The following is a 25,052-nucleotide window of genomic DNA, read 5'->3' as shown; positions in this document are numbered from 1 at the left end:
TAAAGAATACCAGTTCCCCTCAAACTTTTCCAAAAAATAGAAACACTCATTTTATGAAGCCAGCATTATCCTGAAGAACACTATAAGAAAAGAAAATTACAGGCCAACATCCCTGATGAACATAGATGCGAAACTCCCCAGCAAAATATTAGCAAACCAAATTCAACAAAACATTAAAAGAATCATATATTATGAACAATTATATATTATGAACAAGTAGGATTTATTCTAGGGATAAAAAAAGTGGTACAACACTCACAAATCAATGTGAAACATCATAAATGTGAAACAAAATAAAGGATAAAAATCATATGATATTCCAAAGAAATAGAACAGACCAATTGACAAAATTCAATACTTACTCATGACAAAACTCTCAACACAGTTAGTATAGAGGGAACATACCTCAACATGATAAAGGCCATATGACAAATGCATAGCAAATATCATACTCAGTGGTGAAAAGCTCCAAATTTTTCTTCTTAGATCAGATACAAAGCAAGGTTTTCCACTCTCACCACTTTTATCCAACATAGTACCAGAAGTCATGGCCAGAGCAATTAGGTAAGGAAAGGAAATGAAGGGCATCAAAATGAAAAATGAAGAAGTAAAACTGCAGATGACATATTACATAAAGAAAACCCTGAAACTGTTAGAACTAATTAACAAATTAAGTAAAGTTTGAGGATACAAAATCAATATACAAAAATCTGTTACCCTTCTATACACTAATAACAAACTATCAGAAAGAGAAAGTAAGAAAACAATACCATTTACAATTGCAGCAAAAAGAATAAAATATCTAGGAATAAATTTAATCAAGGAGGTTAAAGACCTGTATACTGAAAACTATAAAGCATTGATGAAAGAAATTAAAAACACCAATACACAGAAAGATATCCTATGGTCATGAATTGGGAGAATTAATTCTGTTAAAATGTCCATACTACTCAAAGCAATCTACAGATCCAATGAAACCCCTATTAAAATTCCAAAGCATTTTTCACAAAAATGGAACAATCTTAAAATTTGTATGGAACCACAAAGACTCCAAATAGCCAAACCAATCTTGGGAAAGAACAAAGCTGGAAGCATCACGCTTCCTAAATTCAAACTATATTACAAAGCTATAATAAGCAAAATAGTATGGTATTATGTTAAAAACAGACACATAGATCAATGGAACAGAGAACCCAGAAACAAACCCATTCATATATGGTCAATTAATTTACGACAAAGGTGCCAAAAATATAAAACGAGTAAAAGATAGTCTCTTCAATAAATGGTATTGGGAACCCTGGACAGCCACATGCAAAGGAATGAAACTGGACCCTTATCTTACATCATAGGCAAAAAATCAACTCAAAATGGATTAAACCCTTGAACTAATTAATAAAGACCTGAAACCATAACACTCCTAAAGAAAATACAGGGGGCAAGCTCCTTGACATCAGGGTTTGCAGTAATTTTTTAAATATGAAATCAAAGCAAAGGCAACAAAACAAAATTAAACAAGTGGGATTATACCAAACTTTAAAAAGTTTCTACACAGCAAGAAAAACCATCAATAAAATGAAAAAAGCAACCTATGGAATAGGGAGAAAATATTTGCAAATTATATATTGGATAAGATATATTTCAAACTCCTACCGGGGATCCCTGGGTGGCGCAGCGGGTTAGCGCCTGCCTTTGGCCCAGGGCGCGATCCTGGAGACCCGGGATCGAATCCCACATCGGGCTCTCGGTGCATGGAGCCTGCTGCTCCCTCTGCCTGTGTCTCTGCCTCTCTCTCTCTCTGTGACTATCATAAAAAAAAAAAAAAAAAACTCCTACCAATTCAACAGTATAACACAGCTAGATACATAGACAGACAGACAGATAGGATTTTAAAAAGAGTGATGGATCTGACTAGATCTGTTCCCAAAAACATAAAATGGTAAACAGGTAAATGAGGTGATCTGCATCACTAATCATCAGGGAAATGCAAATCAAAACAATGAGATATCACATCACAGCCTGCAGAATGACTGTCATTAAAAAGACAAAAAATAAACAAGTGTTAGAAAGATGCAGAGTTAACTTTTGTACACTATTTGTTGAAATGTAAACTGGTACAGCTACTATGGAACAGTATAGAGGTTCTGAAAAAATTAAAAATAGAACTACCATATTATCTGGCAATTCCACTTCTGGGTATATATCTGAAGGAAATAAAATCAATGTTTCAAAGAGGTATCTGCACTTGCATGTTCACTGCAGGATTATTTACAATAGCCAGACACAGAAACAACCTGTGTCCATCAACGGATGAATGGATCAAAGAATGTGACACACACACCTCCCAGAATATTTTTCAGTCATAAAAAAGAAGAAAGTCTTGCTATTTGTTGACAGCATGAATGGACCTTGACAGCATTATACTAAGTGAAATAAGTTGGAGAGAAAGACAAATACTGTATGGTCTCATTTATATGTGGAATCTGAAAAAGCCAAACTCACAGAAACAGAGAACAGTTTGGTGGTTGCCAAAGACAAGAATAGGAGGGTGAGGGAAATAGGTGAAGGCAGTCAAAAGGTCCAACTTACAGTTATAAGATTAGTAAGTCCTGGGGATGGAATGTACAGCATAGTGACTACATTTAACAATGTTGTATTTTATATTTGAAAGTTGCTAAAAAAAAAAAAAAAAGGTAGACCTTAAAAGTTCTCATCACAAGAAAAAATAAGTCTGTAACTATGTGAGATGAAGGATTTTTTTTTTTAAGATTTTATTTTTTTATTCATGAGAGACACACAGAGAGAGAGAGAGAGAGAGAGAGAGAGAGGCAGAGACACAGGCAGAGGGAGAAGCAGGCAGAGAGAGCAGCAGGCTCCATGCAGGGAGCCTGACGTGGGACTCGATCCTGGGTCTCCAGGAACATGCCCTGGGCTGAAGGCAGGCGTTAAATTGCTGAGCCACCTGGGCTGCCCAAGGTGAAGGATGTTAACCAAAGTTATTGTGATAAACATTTTGCAATATATATATTATATCAAATCAATGTGTTATACATCTTAAACTAATATACAATGTTACATGTCAATTATATCTCAATAAAACTAAAGGAAAAATTTTTAAATAAAAAAATGTAAATAATAGAGAAGTCTTTTAGTGTAAGGATTATTAGGATATTTCCTTTTCACTGTTGATGAAAGTCCGTTGCAGGACCATTTCAAACTTACTCTTTGGTTTGCAGATACATCTCAAATAGATAATCAAGACCTTGTCTGATTCTAAAGACTACTAAGTTTTGAAAAATAAGTCATTAAACATTGCACCAGGGCTATGACCACTTTATTGTTTAACTGCCTATTAAAAAATGAAAAACACATTATTTTTTTTTTTTAATTCCAATGTTTAGTTTCCAGTAGCCAATCTACATTTATCATTCTCTTTCGTGGTGCTTTATAGTACTGCTTTCCTTTACTGGTTATGTTTTCTAGTTGTCTTATAGATATTTGACATGTCTCCTCAGATAGATACCAAACTAAAGAGCAGAAGCTATGATTTGCATCTTAAAATAGTATCTAGTATTGAATACGCTATAGGTGCTTAATGCATTTTATACAGACCTCCAAAAAGAAAATGGCTATAAAAAAGGTAAATTCCTTCAAAGAATAATGGCTCTTTATTAGTAAATACTGACACTATAAGGGATTATTGTATTGCAGGAAATGTTAAAGTAGACAAAGAGGAGCTTTAAAAACATTTCATAAAGCAAATCAAATGTGGACCACTATATAATGAAGATGATAAATTCAGTAAAATCTAATTTTTCATTCTATGGGTTCTGAGGGGGAGTTTACATGGTAAGTTATATCTTATTCTGGATATTAAACTTTAATTTAGCACGTAGGACAAAATCTGAAGTATTAACCTTGATAATTAAACCTGCTAAATTATCCTTGATAATCACTCACAATGCCTATAAAAAACAGTACACACGGTTTTGCACACAGAAGTCCATAAAGCATTATGTACAGTGCGGTCTGCCAACTGCCAAACTGGATAGACTGAAGGAAGTAAGAGATGCAAGGAGAGTTTTATGTACAAAGATGGCCATTCAAAATATTCTGCCTTTAAGATAATAATTATGACTCCTGGTGGTGAGCTTTGGGGTTGAAAGAAGTATTCTTGTGTGCCTGCAGAGTTCCCCTTTCCTTACTGCTCTATTAAGTCTCTAGAAACTTAATACATTTTAATGCATTTATTTGTTGTTCTAAAGATTAAACAAGATGGGAGAATCCTAGTTCTTAAACATAGTATAAAAATTGAATAAAGCGTGATGTATCTCTAGTACAATTTTACCATGAAATTGAAAGTATAATTTTAAATATCACATTGCCTGGATCAAGGAATATAAACCATGTTCCCTGGAATGGATCCGACTGGAGAAGGGGGTACACAGAACTGAGTATTCTCTAATCCTGTGGTAAATGGAACAGTTTTGGTTTCATTGTTTTTACTACTGGTCTTTTACTACTAAGCTAAATAACATTTAGCTTAACAAAGTTCCACAGAAGTTTCCAGAAAGTATAAAAATCACAATGTGTATCATTTCGGAAAGTAGCAGGTATAATAATAATTTTCCTGAGCAGCTCAGTAAATTATTTTAGGCTTCATGAAATATGTAAGAATGGCACATAGAATATTAAAATATTCTTAATAGGTTATCAAGAGTCAGCTCCATTTTGTCTTTACCTACTTGTTATATAATCTAAATAGTTTAGATTCATTGAATACAGAGAATGGAGCCACAGCAATATATTCACATCTTAAAGAATCTTTTCAAAATCAACACTACTTGACTGAAAGAAAGGGCTAAAAGAAAGCAAATAAGGTTTACCTTTCTATTTAATGTGTTAAGGGCAAATATTTAGCTTCTGCATTTGTGATACAGATGGGAAAAAAGAGGAGCCAAGATTTATTTAGTGCTTGTTATTTGATAGGCACTTTTATATAAAATATCATCCTATTATTTTATATTATTTCAACAAGGCTAAATATTATTAATTCTATTCAAAACTTAAGAAACTGAAGGGTAGAAGAGCTAAAAATAACTTGACCTGGGTCATACAATGCAGTGCTTCAGTGACAGAACCAGAATAAGGATCCATTTTCCTCAGCTGGTATTTGTTGAGTAGTTACTAAGTGCCATGTTTATATATTAAGAATTATCTATGTATTAAGTCTTCACAACAACCCTAGACAATAGAAACTAACATTATCTCTATTTTATAAATGACGACATTGAAGTCACACAGCTAGTAAATGGTAAAACTGGTATTCATGCTCAGACTCACCTGTTATTAGAGTATATATGTTTTTAAAAAGATTTTATTTATCTATTCATGAAACACACAGAAAGATAGGCAAAGACACAGACAGTGGGTGAAGGAAGCTCCCTGTGGGAAGCCTGGTGCGGAACTCAATCCCAGAACCCTGGGATCACGACCTGAGCTGAAGGCAGATGCTCAACCACTGAGCCACCCAAGTGCCCCTAGAGTATATACTCTTAACACAGCAAATTATCCTTGTGAAATTTTATACAGCTTCTAGTTCAAAAGGATAAACCTGTATAATCATAAATCTCAAGTCCTATTTATCTGTCTTAACAACAGGAGTGCCTTGGATGATGTTAACTGATATTCTCAAAAACCTTTATATTCAATTTTGTATTAAGTTTCATATTCACATTCCAAGACTATGAATAGGATGGTAAGGGGACCCAATAAAAGTTCAAGTAAAAAAAACATGGCCATCCTGAATAATATTAAAATAAAGAATAATCAGTAATACCATCAACTTCCTAATTTGGTTCCCCTACCTAAAACTTTTTCTCAGTGAGATATTTCATCTCTTATTTAATAAAGCATCAAGCTGAACTGAGCTCTTTCCCTTGCTCTCCACCCCTTTGTTTTTCTTGCTAAGTCAAAAGAAATAATGAAATGTTTTTGGCCTTAAAAATCTGCTAATCTACAAGAGATTTAAAAGGCTGTATCAGGGTGCCTGGGTGGCTCAGTGGGTTAAGCGTTTGCCTTCAGCTCAGGTCAGGATCCCAGGGTCCTGGGATCTAGCCCTGCATTGGGCTCCCTGCTCAGTGAGGAACCTGCTTCTCCCGCTCCCTCTGCCCCTCACCACTGCTTGTGTGGGTGCGCACGTTCTATCTCCTGCTCTCTCTCAAATAAATAAAGTCTTTAAAAAAATAAAAGGCTGTAACAACATAGGGCTTTATGATCTATTTTGCTTGTATTGATTAAATCAACAGATTTGTTGTAGATGACATACTGTAACCAACCCCCACAAAAATTTGAGTGAGTTCTAAGGGAACATAAGGTAAACAAATGAATATAGTGACTAGCAAATCTATAGCAGGGGACATCACTTAACATTGAAAGTTAAAATATCACAGAGCAATCACACAACATTAACTTCCTCCTACACTGACCAAAATCACACAATATAAATAGATACTACGATGAAACAATTATAATAAAATATGATGGATGTCAAATTGTGGAAGTAGAATTGTCAAACAGATCCCATATTATAACAGGAAAATGACAGATATCAAATTATAAAACTAAATCCAGAAAGAATTCAGTGTCACAATAAGGGATATTTTGATAACTGCTGTGAAACTAGTATTCAAATATAAGAGCTCAGATTTCCTTATTAAGGAATAAAGATGCATCATAACTACGTCTGATATTTTTAGGGGAAGTAGGATATTCTCTTAGATTTGAGATTTTAAAATGTAGAAATTTTGTATTTTCTCCTCTGCCTCCTATTCAAAATTTAAAATACAAGGATAACTTTACTGTAATATTTTCTCTTTTTTTTCAAAACAAGCTTGGCTACAGAACAAAATAATACATATGCAGCACACCTACCTTATACCCAAAATAAGACTAGCTTCTCGCCTACTCATTTTCTGTTCAAATCCTCCTTTATAGTAGGATGAAAGGCTCTGTACAGGAAAGAAAGAGCATGAAATAATTAGTTCCATGTATGAGGTGGCATGACTTCAATCCCATCATAACTGCAGTAAGAGGAATGTATTTTACTAGAATCAACTCGAAACGGTGTGGGGGGGGGAGCACTAAACAATGATTCTTTATAAGAAACTATGACCAAGGTGAATTTAAAAAACATTAACAATTTTTACCACCTTCAAATACATTAATTTTTCTACATTAAGATATAACAGAATAAAAGAAATCAGTAGAAGCCAAAGACTTGAACTTTTCCTAAGCTCTGCAGTAATTTTCTCATTGGATAACTTGATAAGTCATGAATGTTGGTATGACACACATCTTTTTTACCTACTGGACTGCCTGATAGAGAAGGAAGAGAAGGAACTGACAAAGTGGGGAGGATATCAAGTTAGCAGACAGGCAGGCCAAAAAGACCAGAAAACGACTGCAAGATCACTGAAAGGTGGCTAGAAAGGCATGAGCAAGGAAGAAAGTAGTATCAGAAGTATCAGAGAGGCAACTGGGCCAGATTGGGGTGGGTGGGTAATGGGGGAGACGGCTGTAAGCAACTGAAATAATTTAGGATTCTATTCTCAGCAGCAGTAGAAGCCAGAGCACTGAGGTAATGTCATCTGACTTTATTTTGAAAGGATTACCCTAAATGCCAAGTGGAGAATAGAAAGGTGCAAGAGGGAAGCAGGAGACTAGTTAAGAGGACAAAGCAATAATCTAGGCAAGAGATGACGGTGGTATGGGCCAATGTGGTAATGGCAGAGCTAATTTAAAAGTGATCAGATTCTAGATATATTCTGAAAGCAAAACTAACATTTTCTTGGTAGATAAAATAAGGGGTATGAAAAGAGAGGGATTAAAGTTGACATAGTAAACACCACTATACACTGTTCAGCTTCCCTTTTAGATCCTGAGGCTGTTACTGATAGATAGTACTCAAGCTGTCATATTCTTTAGGAATTGCCTTGGCTGGAGAAATTCAAATTCAGGTCCCTTTCCCAGAGCAGTTTCTGTTTGATATAGGAATATAAACATTGTAGTACTCTAGAGCTCAGTCCTTGGACCTCATATCTATAACTCACTTATCAGGTTAGGTATCATTTAGCCTTATGGCTCCTTGCCCCAACCTGGGACAACCACAATGAGCCATCTGAGTCTTAGAGCTTGGCATGAGGTTGGCTGAGGCCTTTGTTATGACTGTACTGCAAACTAAATCATCTCTGTCCTTCTTCCTTCTCTTCCCTTCTGGAGCTGTTGACCCTAAGAGCACTCCCTAATGAACTACTGTTGCAAGATTTCTATTCCTTTACTTCCCACGGTTCTTGGTCATGCTGCTTCCAAGGAGAAAGAGGTAAACCAGACAGAGTGTGTGTGTGGGGGGGGCAGCAAGGCAAAGTTTATTGAGCAACAGTACAAAGCTCCGAGAGAGAGAGAGAGAGAGAGAGAGAGAGAGAGAGACAGACAGACAGACAGACAGACAGAGACACGGACACACCAGAGACGGTTGCTGTTCTGGCATTTAAACCTAGGGATTCTTGTGAGCTCTTTTGTAAAACTATCTTAAGCATCCTGAGTATGCATCCCCTGTGGATTGGCTGCTAAGGTGTGCCAATCAGGGCTTTGATCACACACCCGTCCACCTACTGAGTTATTGTTCATATACTGGTGATCTTTTGGGGCTGACAATTAGAGACTAACTGCCTCAACCAATGATAGTGACCAATGTTTTATGGTTGTTTTTGTCTCAGGATATTTTACAAAAGTCACCTATGCAGAAGCTGCTAGACAGGATACTACTATGGTCCTATTTAAGCTGCAAAAGAAGGATGCTAATGCAGTTTTGTCTTAGCTGTCCTCGTACCCTGTTTTCTTGTCAGGAACCTTGGCTCTGACTATTTAATTGTCTAACTCCTAACACCATCAGCTTGCTAATTTCTGCCTGTCTGCTTTGTCTCAGTTCTGGTGAACTTAAACTGCAAGTGACTTTACGATTTTTTGCCTCAACTGCCAAACTGCCATTTTAATGACTTAAGAGTGGAAGCAGTTATTTGTTGTGGGTAATAAATATTAGGAAATTGGTTTTGGATATAGTAAGTTTGAAATGTCTGTTAAATATCTAAATGGAGAAGTCTGACTTGGAGGTAACATTTGGGACTCATGAGTATACATACAGTCTGTAAAGCCATGAGACTGAATGAGATTACCTAAGGAGTGAGAGTAGAAAAGTCCAAAGACTGAGCCCTAGAGACTGCAAGTTTGAAGGGGTCCAGAAATGGAGAGGAATCAGGAGGCAGACTGAGGAGGCCCAGCAGTGAGGCAAAAGGAAAAGCAGACACCAAAAGTAAGGAAGGGAAAAACAGTTTCAAACACTTCTGATAGGTTAAGTCAGATGTGAGCTGAGAACTGATTGCTGAATTTATCAGAGGTCAAAGTCTTTGACAAGAGCTGCAGGGAGTAGGAGTGAGAGTCTGATTAGAGTGGATTTAAGAGAGTACAGGAGGGAAGGAACAGGAGACAGCAAGTACAGACAATGCTTTAGAAATTCTTAACAGAGGGATCCCTGGGTGGCGCAGCGGTTTGGCGCCTGCCTTTGGCCCAGGGCGCGATCCTGGAGACCCGGGATCGAATCCCACGTCGGGCTCCCGGTGCATGGAGCCTGCTTCTCCCTCTGCCTGTGTCTCTGCCTCTCTCTCTCTCTCTCTCTCTCTGTGTGACTATCATAAATAAATATTAAAAATATATATATAAAAAAAAATAGAAATTCTTAACAGAGAAACAGGATGCATGAATTCAACTTTTAGAAGGAAAAAAAATACATCAATGATTACACTGCATACATGATTTTAAAACATGAACCCCTATTTTTGTATGGAAAAATAAGCGTATGTAAACATAAAACAAAATCAGAAAATATATATATACTAAAATATTATTTTTCGTTGGTAGCATTATGAATATTTTTTTCTTCTTTATGTTTATTTTTACTTTCTAAATTTTCAACAACAGAGGCTACCTGTACAATTTTTTAAAAAGGAGAACTAAATAAAAGACAAAGGAAATCATTAGAATTTAAAAAATGAGCCAGATCTGGTCATTTATATAAGCTGTTGTCTTTGAACAACTTGTTATAAATTTCCACTTCGTAATAAATCCCTGGCAATTAATTCATTTAACAAACATTTCAGCACCCACTACATGCCAGGAACATTTCAGTGAGACAGGTCAAGTTTTGTCCTTCATCGCATAGATGCTAATCTATCAATGTACCAGTGTTGTGAGGAATAGGATATACTATTTCAAGTTTCGAGTAATTTACAATCTAGAAAGAAAACTAACAACAATGCCCTTCTCCAACTTGTGAGAGGAGGAAAAGAATCAAATTATTTAAGTACACAAAGTAACCTGGACATGTGTGGGTGCACACACACATACACACAGAATATATAAAGGACTAGGGGATTTAATAGAGGAATAACTGCTGGTTTTAAGCTTTCTCTCAGCAGATCAAAATTTGTACTAGATGCATACTTACTTCCTGACATTTCTATCAGTATTTATTTACCTTAGGGAGCTCCAAAATTTCAGAATAAACAGATAAATTGATGTTTCATGAAGTGTCACTCCCACTAGTCACAAAGCTCATTAACCCTAAGGGCAGGTATTATATCTGAGCAATTATTTACTTTTAGTTTTGCCCAGGTGGAAAAGGAGACCCAGAACTTAAAATTTCACATCTGGATGAGGCTCACATCCTAAAACACTGGCCTGCTTATGAGTAAGTTAATCTGTGCATAACTGGAAGGAACAACATAGAAAAACTCCATCAGGGATCCCTGGGTGGCGCAGCGGTTTGGCGCCTGCCTTTGGCCCAGGGCGCGATCCTGGAGACCCGGGATCGAATCCCACGTCGGGCTCCCGGTGCATGGAGCCTGCTTCTACCTCTGCCTATGTCTCTGCCTCTCTGTGTGTGTGTGTGTGACTATCATAAATAAATAAATAAAAATTTTTTTAAAAGTTTGAAAAAAAAAAAAAAAAGAAAAACTCCATCAGAGTGGATGGCTATACTTTTCTAAAAGACCTTCCAAGAACAGAAACAGTATGATTCCACTACTTTTATGCTGCTATTTGAAATATACCCTGAACCTTACAAATTACTATTTTGTATCACTCTTTCATAAAGTATATATATAAACAACATACCTCAATATAATTTTCCTTCTAAAATTAGCATTAAATGCTATAGTGCCATATATTATCAAATATGAAATGAATCAAGTTAAACAAAATCTTCATTAAATAATTTACTCAGCCAAGAGCCTGAAATACAAAACACCCCAGACAACCAAAGAACTATATCATTCCATAATCTTGAGAAGAAATACATTTATCATAAATTCCTATTATTTACAATAATCTATTTAGAGAACCACAGAGAGGATTTTAATTTATGTTGGTTCCTTGAATATCACTTAACTGTAAGACAAAAGAAGTGCAATTTTTAAAAATTGTAATAAAATAAAAGGATACTTTCACAAATAGAAAAATAAAAGCCGGGGATCCCTGGGTGGCGCAGCGGTTTAGCGCCTGCCTTTGGCCCAGGGCGCGATCCTGGAGACCCGGGATCGAATCCCACGTCAGGCTCCTGGTGCATGGAGCCTGCTTCTCTCTCTGCCTGTGTCTCTGCCCCCCTCTCTCTCTCTCTCTCTCTCTCTCTGTGACTATCATAAATAAATTAAAAAAAAAAAAAAAGAAAAAGAAAAGCCTTAGAAGAAGATGAATGACTTGAGTTTTTCCCCCAGGAAAAAAATTAGGGATAGTCAACATTAGCTGAGTTTTTAATATACTAAAAATCAAGCAAAAAACTAAAAAAGTTTAAAACAGAATATTGCATTAAAAAGGTCTTTTGCGGGGATCCCTGGGTGGCACAGCGGTTTGGCGCCTGCCTTTGGCCGAGGGCACGATCCTGGAGACCCGGGATCGAATCCCACATCAGGCTCCCGGTGCATGGAGCCTGCTTCTCCCTCTGCCTGTGTCTCTGCCTCTCTCTCTCTCTCTCTCTCTGTGACTATCATAAATAAAATTAAAAAAATAAAAAAAATAAAAAATAAATAAAAAGGTCTTTTGCTTCCTAAAGTATCTCTGAAATGAGAAGAGAGATATTTTTAAAAGGAAAAGTCCATTATAGGCCAAAAAAACAAGAAATGAGAAAAGTAGTAAGTCAGAAACTTTAAATACTAGAAGGTTGAAAACATGTAAGACTGCACATACAGAAAAATCACTGTAGCCTCAAACACCAGAAGAAAAAAGAAAAGCCTTCTCAGGAAATTAAGGGGACTGCCACCTGTCATTTTGCCCTCAGGCTAAGAAAGACAATTGCATGCCTGGGATATATTTCATTGCAGGTGGTAGGTCTGAGAGAAGCAAAGGGGAGTAAATAGCAGCTCACATTTCAGAACCCAGAAGGCCAGGGAGGGACAGAGTGTGCCAAGAAATAAAATACACATAGTACTCAATCTCTCCTCAACCTCTCTCTAGAGGTCCCAAGCCTGCCTCTGGGTGCTCCTTGCTTTGGAAGACATATCTGATGACATAACCTATCATTGTATTCATAGCCCACTATGAACCGTCCCATTCAACTAAATTACTGAAGTAAGTCTACCAAACTGTTTAGGAAGGCCACTTATATTAATCAACTTAGTTCTCACAAACATAAACCAATAACCAAGGCTTATCAGATATTTGAACAAATCCAGTATCATGGGGGAAAAGTGGAACAAAGATGAACAAATAACACCTAGCTTTTGGAAGAGGGAGATAAATCAGGAAGCAGAAAAAGATTTGACAAAATTTGAATTAGTATCTTATATCCACAAAGAGTAAATTGCTATGAAAAAGAAACAAGAAAATTTTCAGGTATTAAAATATTACTGATGTAAAAAATTTAGCAGATGGACTAAATAACAGAATAGCCATTATTAAAAAATAATCAGGTAATATGGAAAATAAGCTTTGGAAATACTGTGGAATGTAAAGCAAAAAGATAAGAGAGAAAATGTTCAGAGACATGAAGGATAGACTTAGAGGTCCAATGTGTCTCTAATAAAAATTCCAGAAACAGAGGAGAGACAATGGAAGGAAAAATAAAGTATGAGAGAATCTTCTAAAACAAAAATAGACAATTTTCACTTAAGTCACACTAAGAATACCTGTGAGATTTTAGAATATCAGTAATAAAGAGAAAACCCCAAAAACTTCTAGTTAAAAACAAAAATCACCAAAAAACTAAAAGCCTAAAGTACAAACAACAAAGACAAAAATCCAAACAGGCTGCTTGTTTACAAAGGAGTAAGAATAAGAACATCAGAAATTCTGGCTGAGAGTGTACCAGAAAATGCGGCTAAGAATATGCAGGAAAGAATTTATGTGGGCACTGAGGTTCATTCAGTCTGAGCAGAGATTTTTTTTTAAGTAATCTCTACCCTCAATGTGGGGCTCAAATTCACGACCCCAAGAGCAAGAGAAGCAGCAGGCTCCACTGACTGAGACAGCCAGGAGCCTCCTGAGCAGAGATTTCTGTACTCCTCTCCTACTGGCTCCACCAGATTTCAACCAGCAGCTAACTGATGATTAACAGTGAGAGCAAAAGAAGCAAACTGTTAGCAGAGAAGAACTTAAAACATTTACCATCCATGCATTCCATATGAAAAAATTACTCCAGGCAGTATTCCAGAAAAATGGGGGGGAGGGCGAGTATGAAAAAACAAAGATGGGTTTTAAGAAAAAGATGATGTTAAAGCACAGAGAAAGCAAACCTCAAGAAAAAAATCTAAAAAAGAATCCATAGGAATCTGAACCTTGCAGGCTTTGAGTCACAGAGATTTAGTGGCACATGATTATAAATCCCATTTTTTAGCAACTCTATTTGGTTTAATGATGAATCATATTTATAAGATTAAAACTCTGTAAATGCAGTGTTTTATGAAGTTTGACACTTGGAAATCATTAGTGCCAAGAGAAAGTATGCATATATTTAATTTGTCAGTTTCCCTAGATTTTTTAATACTTAAAAATTGTTTAAGACATTCTTATCTTCACAGAGGTATAATTAGGATGATGACGATGAGGATAAAGATGTTCTAAGAAATATTTTCACTGCAAATTGCAGGAGTAGTACTTTGTAGGGGAAAAAAGGGCCAGATTTATCAAAAATTGCTCCTTACCTCAGACCCACAGAGGAGAAGGAAAGAGGGATACATCATTTCTGTCTCCTTAAGAAATGCAGGTGCCAAGTTCCGTGCACCCGTGACAACCTCTTAAATGCGTCTACCTTATCCGTGAGGCTCCACAGAGCGGTGAAAATTTTCTCATTTTCTTGTTCTCTCTTCCTTTACAATGTTAAATAATGTAGTTCTATAAAACTTGTGAGTCTTTTATTTACAATATAAATATATCTACTGAAGATCACCTTAACAGAAGAGAAATAATTTCTGAAATTTTCTCCATTCATTATTTATAAACATATGGAAAGACATAAATAACAATCCATTAAAGAACTATGCCACTGTTTCCATTCCTTTATTTCAAGCCAACATTATGTATTACTTGCACTATCTCAATACCCTCTTAACGGGATTGACAGCTTTCACTCTGGCTCATTCTTGTCTACACTCCAGGCAGCAGGCAGAGTGATAATCTAAAATGCAAATCACACTGCCCCAGGGCTCACAACGTTCCAAAAGCTTTCCGTTATACTCAAAGTGAAATTTGCAGTTTTTATCATAGTTTGTTGGGCCTTAGATGATCTAGGCCATTATTCTCTTTGCATATTCCTCTGGAGTTATTCTCACTGCAAAGATCACTTCCACCTCAGGACCTTTGCAGTGTTCTCACTGCCTAGAAAGCTCTTTCTTCAGAGATTTACCTGGTCTGCTCCCTCACCTTCTCAGAGAGGCCTTCCCTAACCCATCTAATATGGATTCCTCTCTGCTGTTATTCTTGAACCTCTTACCTTGATTTAGTTTTCTTAAAAACAGTCAACATTTCTACATATTAAGTATTTTACTTAGTCACTTGTTAATTGTCTGTGTCCACTAAAATGTACACTCTTAAGGCCAATGTCTTTGTATGGTCCATGTCTATAGCCCACTCCCCAAAATACTGTCTGTCACGTAGTAGGAGCTTAATGAATATTTACTAAATGAATAATAAATACCTAGTAAAAATAAATAAATAAATAAATAAATAAATAAATAAATAAATACCTAGTAATACTGCAGAAAATAAAATATAAGTAGGTAAACAGAGGGAAAAAAGAAACATGTTCCCTCTAATCATAGACATACATATATATATATATATATATCTGCAAAATCACTTGCAGTTCTTTTGAACCTGAGTTTAATTATTTGTCAGTATGTCATCCTTTGAAAGTATGGTCACTGTTCATAGCTAACTAAGCTTCACAAGCCTGTAATGCCTTTGCTAAAACAAGCCATTCATTCTCAAATTGCTGCAAGACAAGTTGATCTATCCCATATCTGCTTCTATTTCCCAGAAGCCAATGTTTATGCTGCAATGCTTCAGTGAGTTTTCTTTGCATTGTGTCTAGTGGTACAAACCAGTTCACTACACTGCAGCTTTTTAGATATCTACTATCATTCATTCTTCACTTATATTCAGCTCAGCATAGCAGCTACAATGCCTATAGATTAATGTGTAAGCCCTATAGAATTTCAGGATTGGAATCTCATAATTTTATGTTTGAGATGACCACACGGTGGTACAAGGGGGTCAGTTTCAAATTTTAGGATGAAATAAACTCTTGGGTAAGCTCCATCAGGGCAGGGACAATGCCTGTTTTGTTCTTCAACTATACCCAGCTTTTACCACAGGGATTAGTATAGAAAATCACTACAAGAATAAATTAATATTAATTAAACAAGGAAGAGAAATTACCTCAAGGTCGGTGTATTACTACTAAAAAGAATATAGTAATTAGATGTCAAAAGCAGGAATAAGGTTAGAAATAAAAATAAAGTGACCAAGACTAAAACAAATCAATAAATTGGACAAACTGTCCTAGGATATAATAAAGAAAGTAAACTACAAGTGCTGGAAAATCCAAGACATTTTCTAAATTACTATCAAGAATGGCATATGAACAAAAATTAAAAAGAGCCTTCTAACTAAGGCCATCTTTAACTCACAGGAGTAGAAATCTTCTTTGTCATTTCTGTGATTACTTGTTCTAGAGGTTTCCAGAACTGAAATGCATAGCGACCTAAATAATAACAGGAATAAAAGCAAATATATTTTCTATAATCAAATACAATACCCACAAGGTACAAACCACAATATTTATTGATAGCTTCTTCTATCTATGTTATTTCAACAACTATATCAAAATTTGTCAGGAAGTCCTATTTTTTCAAATTTCTAATTTATTAAATAGAAGAAGCATTTCATTTTAACATCAGTAAAATAGTTACTAAATTTATCAAGTTCTAATTCATTATTATAAAATTAGAAAATGTCAATGTTTATATATCTTACTTTCATAGAATATGCTAGGCAACAAAAAAATAATACCCTAGCACTCTTTCTACCACAAACTATAGATAAAGTCCTTTTGTGTAAGTATATTCACACACCTGGTTATTTGCACTGGTTTTCACAGTGATAATCACTTTGAAATATATAGAAAACAAATACTACTTATGATCTGTAAAACATGGGATAATAGTAATGGCATGACCTCTAAAGTAAGAAAGCAATTATGTAAGAAATATTCACCAGGGATCCCTGGGTGGTGCAGCGGTTTGGTGCCTGCCTTTGGCCCAGGGCGGGATCCTGGAGACCCGGGATCGAATCCCACATCGGGCTCCCGGTGCATGGAGCCTGCTTCTCCCTCTGCCTATGTCTCTGCCTCTCTCTCTCTCTCTCTCTCTCTCTGTGACTATCATAAATAAATAAAAATTAAAAAAAAAAAGAAAAAAAAAGAAATATTCACCAAAGTTGTTTACTGTTAATTTCTCACTGAGGATGACTATTCTCCTAAAAACATTTTATTTTATTTTAGTGCTTTCTTAGGTATCCTAATAAACTCCTCTGAATCTTCAATAGCAAAAACAGGTTCCAAATTGTTTTGAGGGTATGGAACAAGAATGAAATATTACCTGGCTAATTTACCTTTTGTACACTAATCAGCATATGTATCTACTAAAAGGAGATACTAGTAATATCTAGTACTAGTAGTCTTGCTAGAAAGCCCATTATGACACTCTGGACTTTATTCAATTTCCAGCCATAACCTTCTTTACAAATCAAGATTTCCACTGGGAAAGTTCAATTACCTACATCTTTTAGAAAAAGTTATCTGTCTAAACATATTGTTATTCCTGTGCAAAAAAAAACATATGAAAGAGAAAAATAGGATGCTAGAAATGGGAAGTAGTCAATCCAAGTAGAGGATAAAAAATTCTTAAGATCAAGGAGAGCATTAAGTAAAGTAAAATTAAATAAATAAGTGAAAGCCTAACTCATCCAAATCTCTTATCCTAGAGTTGTCAACTTCTATGTGATTCTATCATAGTATAAAGTATAACTTTTAAGTTATCTCAAAATAATTAAAAGCACATACAATTAGGCAGTCTCGATGAAAACAGCAGGCAAAGCCTTTAATAAGTGACATCTGGAGGTTTACTATAACCATAGACCAAAAGACTTAGTTTCAACAAGTTTAAGTGTACTTTTTCCTAAATTCTATTATTCAGTTATATTTGGCTCTGAAAGAGATCTGCCTGCTATTTAATATTCTAGTTAGTAATAAGAACTTGGCAACAGTATGGTATGTACACAATACACATGCCAATTCTTCTCATTTTAGAAAGAAGACTCTGGCAAAAGTACAGCATTTTTCTTTAATTTCAAATAAAAATCTTACATTTGAATTTTAAAATACCTATGCCAATAATAGCTAATACTCTAATAGTTAATACTAAAATTGTTTCATGTTTATGGGCAAATTTGTCAGAATTCCTTTTTGGACATGATAGTCTCCTCATGAAACCTCAATATAGTTACAATGAGACACAAGTTCCTGATGCCACAAAGACCAAGAGAATCTGAACCATTGGTCTTCTAGATTTTTGTTTTTTTAAAGATTTTATTTATTTATTCATGAGAGACAGACAGAAAGAGAGAGAGAGGCAGAGACACAGGCAGAGGGAGAAGCAGGCTTCATGCAGAGAGCCCGACATGGGATTCGATCCCGGGTCTCCAGGATCACATCCTGGGCCGAAGGCGGTGCTAAACTGCTGAGCAACCCGGGCTGCCCTAGATTTTAAAGTGTTTATTGTTAAGGTGCTTTAAAAGATAGTTGTGTGAAATTAAATATCATATAAAACAAAAAAAATTTTTTATGTCCCATTTTTCTACTCGATCTTACTAAGTCCATATAACCACAATAGAATGTAACTTCACTTGAAAAGAAGATCTGAGGGATCCCTGGGTGGCGCAGCAGTTTGGTGCCTGCCTTTGGCCCAGGGCATGATCCTGGAGACCCGGGATCGAATCCCACATCGGGCTCCCGGTGCATGGAGCCTGCTTCTCCCTCTGCCTGTGTCTCTGCCCCTCTCTCTCTCTCTCTCTCTGTATCTGTCATAAATAAATAAAATATTAAAAAAAAGAAGATCTGAAACACAAAATTGTGGAACTTGAGACACAAATGCTAAAACAAAAAATGTAAATCTTTATCAACAAGATGCTCTCAGATTAATATCTGACTAGGAAATAACTATGCAATTTAAAACTATATGTTAATGACTAGAAGAGACAGCAATTTTGCTTTAAATTTTTACAGCTATTCTTTGGTGAGTAGTAAAAAAAATTCTCCTGAGTTTAAAAGGAAATTACACCAATGTGTTAAAAATGAAGTAATTAATACATTCTGGGGGAATAACTGCTCATCAGGAAAAGCGACAGTTCAAGAAACATATAATCTGACCTGCAAGAAAAAAAAATCAATATGGAGGGATCCCTGGGTGGCGCAGCGGTTTGGCGCCTGCCTTTGGCCCAGGGCGCGATCCTGGAGACCCGGGATCGAATCCCACGTCGGGCTCCCAGTGCATGGAGCCTGCTTCTCCCTCTGCCTATGTCTCTGCCTCTCTCTCTCTCTCACTGTGTGCCTATCATAAATAAATAAAATAAAATTGAAAAAAAATCAATATGGGAGAATAAGGGAATCCCATATCACTTACACTGCTCTATATTAAAAAAAAAATTTAAAGTATACTATAGCTTAAACTAAAAAAATGCCAGGAAAGTCAACCATTATTGGAGCTAGTTTTCCTAGCTTCTATATTGTTAATTTTCTTCACTACACAGTTTATCTAGGTTTTGCTACACTGACAAATGTTCAGTGACTATAATTGGAGGAAACAATGAGAATGTATGTCTTAACCCAAACCTCAGAATGTGGAGGGTCTCCTCATGAATCACTACAGAAGCTATTTGGAAACATTTCTCCTACAACATTTATTGCTAAGTATCCTTTATTTATCTTACCTGCAAATGCAACAGCTGCAACACCCAGTCCTATAGCTATCAAATTTCTTGCCTATGGAGGAAAAAACGATTATCACTTACAGTCTTACACACCAGCTCTTTTTAAGTAAACCATTTTAATAATGAAAATAATTATGTTAAAAAATTTTTTCCTCAAGCTCTGCTGTGAAGAATAGAACTTCTTTTAACCTTTAGAGTCAGGCAGCCTGGGTGGCTCAGCAGTTCAGCGCTGCCTTCAGCCCAGGGCGTGATCCTGGAGACCTGGGATCGAGTCCCACATCCGACTCCCTGAACAGAGCCTGCTTCTCCCTCTGCCTGTGTCTCTGCCTCTCTCTCTCTGTGTCTCTCATGAATAAATAAACTCTTTAAAAATAATAATAATAATAATAATCTGTAGTGTCTATGGTATTCGACCTATTGTGTACTATATATTTAGCCAATTTTCAGTGAGCTAAAATTATTTTTGTTTAATTCCCATATATTTGAATTCATTCTATCCAAGAGCTTTTATGTTACCTATTGTAAAATATTTTCTGTATTCTTTTTTTAAAAGACTTTGTGTATTTATTTTTTGGGGGGTGGGGAGCAGGAGAGGGACAAGCAGACTTGGCACTGAGCACAAAGCCAGACATGAGACCCAATCCCATGATCCCGAGATCATGACCCGGGCCAAAACCGAGTCAAATGTTCAACTGACTCGGCCACACAGGTGCCCCTGTAAATTATTCTTAATAATGGGTTAAATATACTTACCTTCTACAAAGGTAAAAAGCACATATTTCCTTTATATTTGCAATGCTCAATGGCATTTGCTGTTTTTAAAAATTTGATAAAACATTAGATCTATGTTTAGTAAAGTCAAACTGCCAAAAATTAGTAAAAATTATGAATAACTTAGAAGTCAATTTATTTCTACCTTTCTAGACCAACGTAAAAAATTTTAAAGAGCCAAGAATTCAGAATCTAAAGTTATGAGCTCATTCTGATAAAAATCTATTTTAAATTAGTTATATATTCCATATTATTCTATGCTCTTCCCCTTTGCTATCTCAGAAAAATATTTAAGTCACAACAGCAAAGGTTTATGTAGTAAAGATCAGTGATCCCTCTCCCCCAAACATCCATTCTCCCTTTTTTTTCTCTAGGATGAGGAGTTGCTATTTTTAGGCAGACATATTTCCAAGGCTCCCTTAGACTATGGCTATGTTAACTAAGTGTTGGTTTATAAAATAATAAGCAGGGTAGTACGCACAACTTGAGAAGTCCTTCGTGGGACAAGAAAAATGTCTTTCTCCTTTTCTATTTCTCCTTCTGCTGGCTGAAACACAGACATTCTACAGCCATCTTGGATAAAGAAGGAAAAACTGTTGGATGAAAGGCGACTATGTCCTAGATGATCATGGAGCTGCCATAGCACCCCTGGACTGCCTTTATTTATATAGGAGACAGAAATGTTTTTGTCTGATTTGGTGAGAAAGGTAAATCCGTAAGATCAAGGAAAGGCCATAAAAATAAAATCTAGTATAATCTCAGGAGGGAACAGAATGGATTCATTTCACATTGGTGCAGAAGTAGTAAGATAGAGGCTGAGACTGGAGAATGATAAAACCAAAGAGCCCTATAGACATCAGTCTTCAAGTTAGTAAGGGAATACAAATCTTAGGAAATCAAAGCCCCAAGTCTTCAAGGGAACACTCTATCATGAGAAACACCAGAAAACAAAGAGCAGTTGTATGAAGGTACTCTTAACTTCAATATCTAGTAGCTTTCTCATAGAAATCTAGAACTCTTCATAGACAAGATGAAGTTTGTCTACAGCTCTCAGTTCTTGTTCTAAGATATACCTTTTCACCAGGCAGTAACACTGGAGCACCTTAGTAAAGGAAGATTCTTTCCCTGGCAGAGGGGAGGAAGCCTAGAGATAGTTATCCAGAGAGGTAAAAAATATCCAGAGAGTTTCCAAAGTTCCTTTCAGGTTGTCTAGACAGGTTGCCCTGAATAGAAAGGAAGGGAGTACTGATTTTATTTATTTTTTTTTTAATTTTTATTTATTTATGATAGTCACAGAGAGAGAGAGAGAGAGGCAGAGACATAGGCAGAGGGAGAAGCAGGCTCCATGCACCGGGAGCCCGATGTGGGATTCGATCCTGGGTCTCCAGAATCGCGCCCTGGGCCAAAGGCAGGCGCCAAACCGCAGCGCCACCCAGGGATCCCGGGAGTACTGATTTTAAAGAAGATATTCTGTTGAGGTATAATTTTGCCATTTTCTAGAGCCTCTCTGAGGCTATATAGTTTGAAATTTCCAGTCTTATTTTCCACTGGTTCACTCTAACGAACCTCAGTCCAAACAAACTACTCAAATGTTTCATGTGTGAATTTCTTCTCCTTCCTTATAACCTTATGTATTCTTTCATCTGACTAGAAATATTTATCTTTGTCTACCCAGATATAATTTGTTAACACTTCAACCTAAATCTACCATAGAATGGAAGAAATCATTTGCAACACAAAACAATGAGCACATATCCAAAGACATAAATAGGATTCCTCCACATTAATAATAAGTAATTAATAATCTTGGTATCCAAGCTTGACTATAAAGTCAAACACTGGAAAATGCTTTACTTACATTAAAGAAGATACAGATCAGTTCCAGTTGTATGCATCAGTTGGCTAGTGGGTGCCCCCAGCAGCTAAATGACTAACAGAAATGGGCCTATAGGCACCCACCCCTCTGGTGGTATAATAGAAGGACCTTACCCCTCTCTACCCTACATTGTCCCTGGAGTCTGAAACACTGAAAGCTGAGGGCATACGAAAGCCACTGACTATGCTTAAGCAGAACAAAGAAACACTCAGTAAGCCTGGCACCAGGAAAGATAACACCACAAAGGTGGTAAACCCAGCACAGGCTATGTTAGCTCCTCATCTCTTAGTGGGGAAGTATTCCGAGCATAAGGCTGACTTTTATTTGGCCAAGTGGGATTGAAATACTGTGCACAAGAGACAGTCCTTCCCAACAGGAAGCATTAGCAGAAAAGCAAAAGGTAGAAGGATATAGAAGTAATGGTACAATTTACTCCCACCCTATTTCCTCTTTGGCCACAGCTCCTATTAAAGGGCTCCTCTTCCATGCCTACAATTGTCATTGGGTTCTGGAACATAATTCTGATCCTCTTGTCCCTTTCCTTGGGTGGATGTTTCCAACCACTGCCAGGCCCTGGGTAATTCATCATTCATTTTTGGTTACCTTAAACCATGCCCACCTCTGCAAATAATCCCTTCAAATAACCTTCAAAAAAAAATCATTACTACCAGGACCCTCACTAATACAAACATTACTGTACACCAGTCACTATACTATGCACAAGGCAAAGGCCTATATGAAATGAATCCTATGTAGGACATTGAACATGATGGGCCTCTAATGTTTACATTAATCTCCCAAAGACCTTTATTTTTATCCTTATTACAACATTTATTACACTAATTTATAGTTAAATGTTTTATCTCCTTTACCTTTTCTAGATAGCAAGTGTCTTTCAAATATCTGATGAAATCTATGGATCACTCCTTAAGCCATAAATATATGCACACAGCAAAATTTGTATATATAGGGCAGTCCCAGTGGCTCAGCGGTTTAGCGCCGCCTTAAGCCAGGGCCTGATCCTGGAGACTCAGGATAGAGTCCCACATCAGGCTCCTTGCATGGAGCCTGCTTCTCCCTCTGCCTGTGTCTCTGCCGCTCTCTCTCTCTCTCTCTCTCTCTCTGTCTCTCATTAATAAATAAATAAAATCTTTAAAAAAAAATGTATATATAATTTGAAGGGATCCAAGGGCTTCTCTGAAGCCATTCAGTTTATAAGCTCCAACATGAGAATACCTGTAAGAAATATATAAATAAAGCTCACTAAAATCAAAAAAGGTATATCATTTATCTTTGAGCTCCTACAGCACATCAGAAACCTGCTATATATATTTCATTTTTCATTTATTTAACAAGAAAAATAATAGTGTAACAAAATAATAATATAAGAAAAATGTTGATGTTGGAGTTAACATCTCTTTCTAAAGACTAGCTTTACAGAAAGATAAACATGAAAGGCCTTGCAACCTTTAAAAACAACAACAAAACTAAACCCAAATTAGGTAGATCACTGGAGCAAATAAAAATATTCAATATATGACCAAAAACTGTACAATCAAATCTTATTTATCCACAGTGAATGGACAAAGTATACCACAGCTCATCAAAAACTCATTTTCCTTATTGGAATTAAAATTCCTTATTGGAAGGGAGGTATATCTGATTTACCTCTGTAATGGTATTTGTAATTAATGTGATATTAAAATATAATTAGGGATCCCTGGGTGGCGCAGCGGTTTGGTGCCTGCCTTTGGCCCAGGGCGAGATCCTGGAGACCCGGGATCGAATCCCACGTCGGGCTCCCAGTGCATGGAGCCTGCTTCTCCCTCTGCCTGTGTCTCTGCCTCTCTCTCTCTCACTGTGTGCCTATCATAAATAAATAAAAATTAAAAAAAAATAAAAATAAAAAAAAAATAAAATATAATTATTTGGAAGTTGAACTCAACTTGAGATTTTCAAAAAATACCATATATCTTACATAATCAGATTTTACACCCTGAAATAACAAAAATCTTTCTTATAGTTTTCAATGGAAATACTAAAACTATTAGATGCTTTTAAGCAATTAAAACTGTAACCTTAATTGGTCCAGAATAAAAATATGATCAATTTCCCAGAAAAACTATTTATCTACTACGTAACAGTTTTCCATTCATTACAAAATCATTGGTATTTTTTTCAGACACAAACTGAGAGAACTCTAAAACAATAAATTCCCCCAGTCCTCCACATATGTGAATGACCCTCACAGGGAAAAGAAACGATCTAATTGCAAATATAGAAAACAGGAAGTACAGGAGAGCGAATCTAAAATCTCAGCAAGCAGTTCACACACAACTCTTAACCACGCCTTTATTTGACTTTAATTTTTAAAAGTAAAATAACATGTAAAACATTCTAAGGCTTTTAAATTGCCCATGGTTCATTTGGCATAACTGTGTAAATACCAGAGAATTCCATCAACATCTCTAATTTACCACTGTTGAAAAAAATTTCACATATGCTTTATTATTATGCTATTTCACATTTACTTAAACTTCAGGATTATATCCTCAGGCTAACAGGATCTAATTTATTTCTTTAATATATACAACATCATATCTGATCCAGTGTCAAGCACATGGTATACTTCAATTTTTATTCTGAATGTTTTTTAAATAACAATTCTTTAAAACTAAATTGCCAGTAACAGAATGACAAAAACGACACTGAAAAGACAATTTAAAAGCAAAATGGTGAATCAAGCATAGTGTCAGTACCACAGGACAGTCATTTTCTAATAACGAGGCATTAACCAGGTTAAATGTCTAAAACT

At 36.1% G+C, this 25,052-nt stretch overlaps 1 protein-coding gene across 2 annotated transcripts in view; it reads right to left on the bottom strand.

Annotated features, from left to right (window-relative positions):
* DNAJC15 (DnaJ heat shock protein family (Hsp40) member C15) overlaps positions 1-25,052 on the bottom strand; it is a 79,081-nt gene that overhangs the window by 28,907 nt on the left and 25,122 nt on the right. For both annotated transcript variants that reach the window (XR_013355931.1, XM_077855553.1), the window contains exons 2-4: positions 19,591-19,642; positions 16,233-16,306; positions 6,931-7,007 (exon numbers count right to left, since the gene is read on the bottom strand). Coding sequence is in view for 1 of the 2 variants with exons in the window: in XM_077855553.1 (XP_077711679.1) it covers positions 6,931-7,007; positions 16,233-16,306; positions 19,591-19,642 (203 nt within the window). In the remaining variant the exon portion in view is untranslated. The remainder of the gene's footprint in view (positions 1-6,930; positions 7,008-16,232; positions 16,307-19,590; positions 19,643-25,052) is intronic.

This window comes from Canis aureus, chromosome 17 (genome assembly GCF_053574225.1).
Source record: "Canis aureus isolate CA01 chromosome 17, VMU_Caureus_v.1.0, whole genome shotgun sequence".
NCBI lineage: Eukaryota > Metazoa > Chordata > Mammalia > Carnivora > Canidae > Canis > Canis aureus.
This window is presented reverse-complemented; position numbering and strand designations above follow the sequence as displayed.